At 39.5% G+C, this 9,273-nt stretch overlaps 1 gene segment (V, D, J or C); it reads left to right on the forward strand.

Moving 5' to 3' along the window:
- Positions 1 to 1,885: 1,885 nt before the first annotated feature.
- On the forward strand, positions 1,886 to 2,389 carry LOC106971373 (T cell receptor alpha variable 9-2-like). The segment is given in 2 exon segments: positions 1,886 to 1,931; positions 2,055 to 2,389. Coding segments are annotated over 2 exon segments (381 nt in total).
- The last annotated feature ends 6,884 nt before the right edge of the window (positions 2,390 to 9,273 follow it).

Here is a 9,273-nt window from a genome sequence, read left to right on the forward strand (position 1 = left end):
GACTCTAAGAAAATACCTCCCTAGGTAAGAAAGATCATGCGTCAAAAACATCCTGATCCCTGAAAATCTGTATTGAAATTGTTCATTGAGGGGCACCTGAGTGGCTCAGTCAGAAGCATCTGACTTGGGCTCAGGTCATGATCTCATGATTCGTGTGTTGAGCCCCACATCAGGCTCTCTGCTGTAAGCACAGAACCCGCTCCAGATCCTCCAACTCCCTCTCTCACTGCCCCTCCCCCACTCTCTCTCTCTCTCTTTCTCTCTTTCTCTCTCCCACACACACACACACACACACACACGCACACACTCTCTCTCTCCCTCTGTCAAAAATAAACATTAAAAAAAAGAAAGAAATTGTTTATTGATGACTACAAGAGCACCGTAAAGAATTTGCCGTTTTGCCATTAGATTCAGCTAGAAGAACTGGCTAAAGAAATTTGGAAACATGTGACTCAAAAATCAGCTAAAATGTGTTTGAGTTGTTTTTTTTTTAAAGAGTTATAGATAATGACTTCCTCTTTATTTTCAAGCCAGCACCATCCACACCTATCTGGAATTCTCCCTGTATATTTAAATAGAAGTTTCATGCTGCTTGTCCCAAATTGCTTCCAGCATAGTTTTAAGGCAGGTTCTGACAATGTGATTTGCAAGGTGGAGGAGAAGCAAAGGGATGTGTGAACACAAAAGTTATCCAGGCCCGAGTTTCTTACTTCCCTCTGCATCTGGGAAAACATTCCCATGTTGCTCTGGGAAGCTGCTTGATGTGAATCTGTGGAGTGGCCCCAGCAAACAGCCTGAGCTAAACTTCCATCTATGTGTCTGGAGATAAACGTTTACAGGGCTGCAGAAGATGTGTGCCTCTCCAAAACTTATCCTGATAATCCTGATTCCTTACCTTGTGAGGAAAAATTATTTGATTAAAGCTTGACAGCAAACTCTAATAGAAAGCACCTTTGAGGCTAAAACTTGTTAATAGTATAGGATTAATAATTGTTGCCTAATTCACATAACAGTCACCTTATACATATAAGAGTCAACAAAACAGTGAGAGAATGAGATAAGAATCTCAGATCATTCAATAGGAATTCGACAACTTAATTTATGATGTTTCTTCTGTCTAGAATTCACACTTTTTTTACTTTTTAATGATTTTGAAAATGAGGAATACTTGATGACTAAAATATTTGACTATAAAATAGTATGACTTTTCTACTGGAAAGCTTTTATTAAGAAGATTGTATTCCTTACAATTCGTATTATTTTAGGACCAAGAAATACTGTATTTCAATTAAAAGCTATTTGTTTATAAATTTTGTTTAAGATTATTTAGTGAGTGCTTAAAAAAGGGCAGTGGGTATTCTAAATATTGGGTTACAATGCTGAAAAACACAGAAGCACTCAGTAATGAGTTGACTTCTTATAACTTTCTATATATTCAACCTCAACCCTTTTCTGGGGGTCAGTGGATTATAGGCTGGCCCACAGTGGATATGTGAAAACATAAAGTACTGTATTAAATGCTTTAGAGACTGTTATCCTCTCAGCTACAGAAACGCGCTGGGATGTTCTGTTAAAGAACTTCCACATCAGGTAGTGTCCTAAGAAGAAAGTAGACCTGGGAGGTCAGGATTGCTGCTGTTCAGATTTCCAAGTGCCACCTGAAGACTGCCATGTGCCTCATAAAGTCAGGGACAAAGACATCTTGCTGACTCTGGGAGGACTCTGGCCACCATGCATCCCGTTTCAGTCCCCGTCCAGCAGGGGGTGCAGCTTCCTAACACAGCACCTTTGCTGAGAAATGTGGGCTTCCACTGATCATTGCTCTGTCTCTCCAATGCTTCTTCCTGCTAAGAATGAAGCACATTAGCTAGGTGACACTCTAGAGATGAACTCTTCTCCAGGCTTCGTGACTGTGGTACTCTTGATGCTTGGTAAGTAAAATGCCTCTTAAAATTTGGATTCTTTCTTCTGTTCTGTCAGCAAAACATATAAGTATAAATTTATCCAGGAGATTTATGCCCAAGGTAACACAGGTCTCTTTTCTTTTTTCCCAGGACAAACCCACGGAGACTCAGTGACGCAGATGGAAGGCCCAGTGACCCTCTTCGAAGGGGAGCCCCTGACTATAAACTGTACTTATTCAACAGCAGTGTCCCCCACTCTTTTCTGGTATGTCCAGTATCCCGGAGAAGGTCCACAGCTGCTCCTGAAAGCCTTTAGGGACAAGGAGAAGGGAAGTCACAAAGGTTTTGAAGCCACCTACGACGGAAAATCCAAATCCTTCCACTTGGAGAAGGCCTCAGTGCAAGCGTCAGATTCGGCTGTGTACTACTGTGCCCTGCGTGACACAGTGACAGGGACTGCAGGGGGAGCTGAACACAAACTCTGAGCAGAACAGGGGCCCAGATACTGAATGTCTCTGATCTTCTCTGGTTCCAGCACAGTGTATGGTGGTTGCCCCTCAGTGTCTGCTTGATACGCAAGTCATACAAATGGCTAGAGCATGGGAACCAGAAGGAACACTCCCCAAACCCAGCTGTTCATTAGTGCAATATAAATGCAATAGTTCCTAAGCCAGGACCTAAGTAATTTCAAGGTGGAACCACATAACATTGAAGTGGTGTCTTGCTCACCCTGCAGTGAAAGTCCAGCCCCACAAGCTGCTGAGGCCCCCCCGGTGGGTATTGCTGTGTCCAATGACACACTGAGAGAGCCAGGGTGTGCCCGAGAAGGTGGTGTCCGCCCCATGTCTTCCTGACAGAGGATGGGCAGGAGAGGTGAAGGAAGAGCTGCAGCCCCAAACCAGGTTTGAATAGAGAAAGAAGGGGCGGGAAGACAGGAGGGGAACATGTGGAAGTGACAATCAAAGAGAGGCAAGGGACCTGTGGCCTAGTTTCTTTTCTAGTAAATCAGATGGTAGACACAGGCTGATGTTCAAAATGAAGGGAGGGGGCAGACACATGATTGAGGAAATGACTCCTGTCCAGGCCAGTTAAGTAGATCAGTTGGCTTTGGAACAGTAAGAACTCGAGTGAGATGGTTTTCAGTGCTCAGGCAATATGGTGAGATTAAATGCTCTTGGACTGACTTTTTATAACAATATAGATACATAGGTCATACTGGCAGAAAATCCTATAGATTTCTCCGATGTCTCTCCCAGAGGGAGAAAAATCATGGGTTTTGGAAATGATATGGGATGAGGAGAAATAGTGAAAATGATGATAGAAAAAGCAAACTCTGCATTGCCCTGCAAATATACTGCCAGACTTTGCAAATATTACAATCTTCTTTAAATATTCTCTCCTTATCAGCTGATTTTATGAGTGAGCCATGATCAGAATATTAATACATTTCCTTATATATTAGTTATATATTCGTGATTTAAATTAATTTTTTATGGGGCAGCTGGGTGGCTTAGTCAGTTAAACATCTGGCTTCAGCTCAGGTCATGATCTCGTGGTTTGTGAGTTCGAGCCCCATGTCAGGCTCTGTGCTGACAGTTCGGAGCCTGGAGCCTGCTTCAGATTCTGTGTCCACCTCTTTCTCTGCCCCTCCCCTGCTCACGCTGTCTCTCTCTGTATCTCAAAAATAAATAAACATTAAAAAATTTAAAAAAATTATTTTTTTATTTAATTGGTTAAAATGTAAATTTTACAGTCAAACCTTGGTTTGCGAGCATAGCTTGCTCTGGAAACATGCTTGTAATCTAAAGCACTTGTATATGAAAGGAAATTTCCCCATAAGAAATCATGGAAACTTAGATGATTCATTCTACAACCCAAAAATATTCATTTAAAAATGATTACAGTACTGTAATATAATACAAAATAAAAAGAACATACTAATCATAAGGAAAAATAAACAGATTAACCTTGCACTTCCCTTTGAAAACCTTTGTGACCGGTGTGAGGGAGATAAGAGAGAGGAAGGTTAGTATGTAGGATGACTTTCACTATCACTAATGGAATCATTGCTATCTATTGGCTCAATGGAATCTTTTTTTCTTGCAACTTTAACAAGGAACCTATCCAATGACACTTGCTTTTGCCTCCTTTTGAGGATTTTGCAGAAATGTGACATTGCATTGTTGTTAAAAGGATTCATTGCTCGCACTGCTACAGCGTTATTCAGGTGGTGATTGTCTACAAAATTTTGCACTATTTCCACATTTTACACATCTCCCTAAAGTCATTTGAAGTGAGGGATTCCTCCATCTTTTCCTCCTCCTCCTCCTCTATAGAGGAGATGCAGATGTAGACTTCTCATAAAACCTTGGAATTTTGGCCACTCGCATACCTTATTGGTACTTCTCCATGACTTCTTTCTCAACTTCCACTGTAATCATCTCCTTCTTCTTACCACCTTTCCTTTCAACCTTTTTCTGCATGGGGGCTACTGTATACACTCGCATGGATGTTGACTACAGTACAGTGTTAATAAACTCTTGTCACATACTGTATTTAATGTAACTGGCAATAAGGCAGCAGAGGAAAGGGTCTATATCTGCAGGCAGCCTGACCTAGAGTGAAGCACAGCATTCCTAAGCTCACTCTTGTATGGAAAAGCAAGAGTGTCCATACACTGTCCATAGGTGCTTTGAAATGACAAAAAATGTCCAAGGGCCAGTTGTGGGCACCTTCCAACATTCTGAAAAATCACTGATTTCTGCCAAACACCACAGCCTGAGGCTGAGCATCTGAGCATGGGAGACCATCACCCACAATTCCACAGCGAAAGAGAGAGAAAACCATTGGCTCAATTGTGATCATGAGATGTTCAGGATCAGGTACTACTCATATTGCAAGACATCACTCATTTATCAAGTTAAAATTTATTAGAACTGTTTGCTCATCTTCCAAACACCTGCAGAACAAGGTGTTTGAAATCCAAGGTTTTACTATATTTTCAACTTCTATAAATATCAATGTATGCTAAAAGATACTTTAAGTAATTCAAAAGGTTATATACTAAGTATTTTTCTCAGACATTTGGATAAACATGGTAGACTAAGGGTGCGTGGTTGGTGCAGGTGGTAGAGCATGTGACTCTTGATCTTGGGGTTATCAGTTCAAGCCCTATGTTGGATGTAGAGATTACCTAAAAATATAATCGTTAGAAAAAACAATGGTAGATAAAAAATACAAAGTTATCTCTTGATTTCTCTAAAACTCTATTCAAATGATAGGAAAAACATCCTACAGAGCAGAAACCCACAAACCCAAATAGAAACAGAAAAGAAGCTATCAGCAGACAGTGAGGCCAACAAATTGTAGAGAATGAGCAGTATATGGAGAAATGCAAACTTTCATGAAAGATTCGATAAAGAAGAAAACGACATCTGGTGTACAAATACCTGTGTGTGCTGTGCCCTCTGGAAAGGCTGAGGGAAAAGAAACCCCACATATTTTTGAATATTTTGAATAACTGAGGAGGAGGATGTTGCCTACGTTGGTATATGTGTGTGTTTGCATACACACGCATGTGTACGTATACGTGTATTGAAGTTATTGGCACGTAGGGAAGGTAAATAAGTGGATGGAGTGAGAAAATTCCTAGGTAATAGAATAGCCATGCACTCCACGGCCCTTTATAACAAGCAATGATCACTTTCTAAACCAGCAGAAAATTGGAAGTTGATTTCTGAGGAAAAGAGCATATGAAAAATTCCCACCCAAATACACCCAATCCAAATCCTGTGTATTATTAAAGTTTTTTATTTTTGCTTATCAGTTCAGCTTTCTTTTACTTACAAAAATTCTTCCTGTCCCCCTTCTAATCCTGACAACCACTGATGTTTCTATCATCTTCCAGAATTGTGATGCATCCAGCTTTGGTTTTCTTTTTCAGGATTGCTTTGGCTATTTGAGGTCTTTACTGGTTCCACACAAATTTTAGCATCATTTGTTCTAGCTCTGTGAAAGACGCTGGTGTTATTGTGATAGGGATTCCATTGAATATGTAGATTGCTTTGGGTGGTATCGACATTTTAACAATATTTCTTCTTCCAGTCCATGCGCATGGATTTGGATTTTTTTCCCACTTTTTTGTGTCTTCTTCAATTTCTTTCATAAGCTTTCTATTGTTTTCAGTGTATAGATTTTTCACAACTTTGGTTAAGCTTATTCCTGTGTTGTTGTTTTTTTTTTATGGTTTTTGGTGCAGTTGTAAACAGGATCAATTCCTTGATTTCTCTTCCTGCTGCTTCATTATTGGTGTATAGGAGAATGCAACTGATTTCTGTGCATTGATTTTATATCCTGTAACTTTGCTGAATTCATGGATCAGTTCTAGCAGTTTTTTAGTGAAATCTTTTGGGTTTTCCAGATAGAGTATCATGTCATCTGAGAAGAGTGAATGTTTGACTTCCTCCTGGCTGATTTGGATGCCCTTTCTTTCTCTGTTTCGTCTGATTGCTGAGGTTAGGATTTCCAATACTATGTTGAATAATAGTGGTTAGAGTGGACACCCCTGTCATGTTCCTGACCTTAGGGGGAAAGGTTCTCAGTTTGTCCCCATTGAAGATGATATTAGTGGTGGGTCTTTTGTATATGGCTTTTATGATCTTGAGGTACAATCCTTCTATCCCTACTTTCTTGAGGGTTTTTGATCAAGAAAGATGCTCTATTTTGTCAAATGCTTTCTCTGCATCTATTGAGAGGATCATGTGGTTCTTGTCCTTTCTTTTACTGATGTGATCAATCACGTTAATTGTTTGAGGATATTGAACCAGCCCTGCATCCCAGGTATAAACCCCACTTGATTGTCGTGAATAATTCTTTTAATGTATTGTTGGATATGGATGGCTAGTATCTTGTTGAGAATTTTTGCATCCATGTTCATCAGGGAAATTGTTCTATAGTTCTCCTTTTTAGTGGGGTCTCTGGTTTTGGATTCAAGATAATGCTGGCTTCATAGAAAGAGTTTGGAAGTTCTTCTTCCATTTCCATTTTTTGGAGCAGCTTAAAGAATAGGTGTTAACTCTTTCTTAAATGTTTGGTAGAATTCCCTTGGAAAGCCATCTGGCCCTGGACTCTTGTTTTTTTTTGGGGGGGGGGGATATTTTTGATTACTAATTCAATGTCTTTATTGGTTATGGGTCTGTTCAAATTCTCTATTTCTTCCTGTTTCAGTTTTGGTAGTTTATATGTTTCTAGGAATTCATCCATTTCTTCCAGATTGCCCATTTTATTGGCATATAATTGCTCATAATATTCTCTTATTATTGTTTGTATTTCTGTGGCATTGGTTGTGATCTCTCCTCTTTCATTCTTGATTTTATTTATTTGGGTCCTTTCTTTTTTCTTTTCGAATAAACTGGCTACATGTTTATCAATTTTGTTAATTCTTTCAAAGAACAAACTCCTGGATCTGTCCTACTGTTTTTTGTAATTTCGATATCATTGATATCTGCTCTAATCTTTATTATTTCCCATCTTCTGCTGGTTTGGGGTTTATTTGCTGTTCTTTTTCCAACTCTTTAAGATGTAAGGTTAGGTTGTGTTTCTGAGACCTTTCTTCCTTCTTTAGAAAGGCCTGGATTACTATATATGTCCCTCTTATAACTGCCTTTGCTGTATCCCAGAGGTTTGTGGCTGTGGTCTTATCATTTTCTTTTTTTATTTATTTAAAAAATTTTTTAATGTTTATTTTTGAGGGAGAGAGAGAGAGAGAGAGAGAGAGAGAGAGAGAGAGCAAGCTTGAGCAGAGAGAGGGGCTGAGAGAAAGGGAGACACAGAATCTGAAGCAGGTTCCAGGCTCTGAGCTGTCAGAACAGAGCCTGATGGGGCTCAAAGTCACAAGCTGTGATCTCAAGCTGTGAGATCATGACCTGAGCCAAAGTCAGACACTTAACCAACTAAGCCAACCAGGCTCCCCTGTGGTATTATCATTTTCATTAGGTTCCATGTACTTTTTAATTTCCTCTTTAACTTCTTGGTTAACCTGTTCATTCTTTAGTAGGATGTTCTTTCATCTCCAAGTATTTGTTGTCTTTCCAAATTTTTTTCTTGTTGTTGATTACGAGTTTCATAGCATTGTACTCTGAAAATATGCACGGTATGATCTTGATCTTTTTTGTACTTGTTGAGGGCTAATTTGTGTCCCAGCATGTGATCTATTCTGGAGAATGTTCCTTGTGCAATTGAGAAGAATGTGTATTCTGTTGCTTTAGGGTGAAATGTACTGAATATGTCTGTTAGGTCCATCTGGTCTAGTATGTCATTCAAAGCCATTGTTTCCTTGTTGATTTTCTGCTTAGATGATCTGTCCATTGCTCTAAGTGGGATGTTGAAGTCCCTACTATTATGGTATTATTATCAATGAGTTTCTTTATGTTTGTGATTAATTGATTTATATATTTGGGTGTTACACATTAGGGGCATATGTTTACAATTGTTAGATCTTCTTGGTGGATAGACCCCTTAATTGTGATATAATACCCTTCTTCATCTGTTACAGTCCTTATTTTAATATCTAGGGCATCTGATGTAAGTATGACTACTCTGGCTTCCTTTTGGTGACCATTAGCATGATAGATGGTTCTCCATCCCCTTACTTCCAATCTGAAGGTATCTTTGGGTCTAAAATGGGCCTCTTGTAAACAGCATATAGATGGATCTTGTTTTCTTATCCATTATATTATCCTATGTCTTCTGATTGGGGCATTTAGTCCATTGACATTTAGAGTGAGTACTAAACGATATGAATTTATTGCCACTGTGTTGCCTGTAGAGTTGGAGTTTCTGGTGGTGTTCTCTATTCCTTTCTAGTCCTTGTTGTTTTTGGTATTTATTTATTTATTTTTCATGTTTTCTCCCCTCAGAGAGTCCCCCTCAAAATTTCTTGCAGGGCTGGTTTAGTGGTCACAAACTCCTTTAATTTTTGTTTGTCTGGGAAACTGTTTGTCTCTCCTATTTTGAATGACTGCCTTGCTGGATAAAGAATTCTTGGCTGTAGGGACACATTGGTGGCTCAGTTGGTTAAGTGCCTGACTTCGGCTTAGGTCATGATCTCACGGTTCATGAGTTTGAGCCCTGTGTAAGGCTCTGTGCTGACAGCTCAAACTTGGAGACTGCTTCAGATTCTGTGTCTCCTCTCTCTCTGCCCCTTGCCCACTCACATTCTTTCTCTCTCCCTCAAAAATAAACATTAAAATTAAAAAAGAAAAAAAATAATCCTTGGCTGCATATTTTTCTGATTCAACACATTGACTATATCCTGCCACTCCTTTCTGGCCTGCTAAGTCTCTGTGGATAGGTCTGCTGTGAACCTGAT

The sequence above is a fragment of the Acinonyx jubatus genome, chromosome B3, assembly GCF_027475565.1.
Source record: "Acinonyx jubatus isolate Ajub_Pintada_27869175 chromosome B3, VMU_Ajub_asm_v1.0, whole genome shotgun sequence".
Taxonomy (NCBI): Eukaryota; Metazoa; Chordata; class Mammalia; order Carnivora; family Felidae; genus Acinonyx; species Acinonyx jubatus.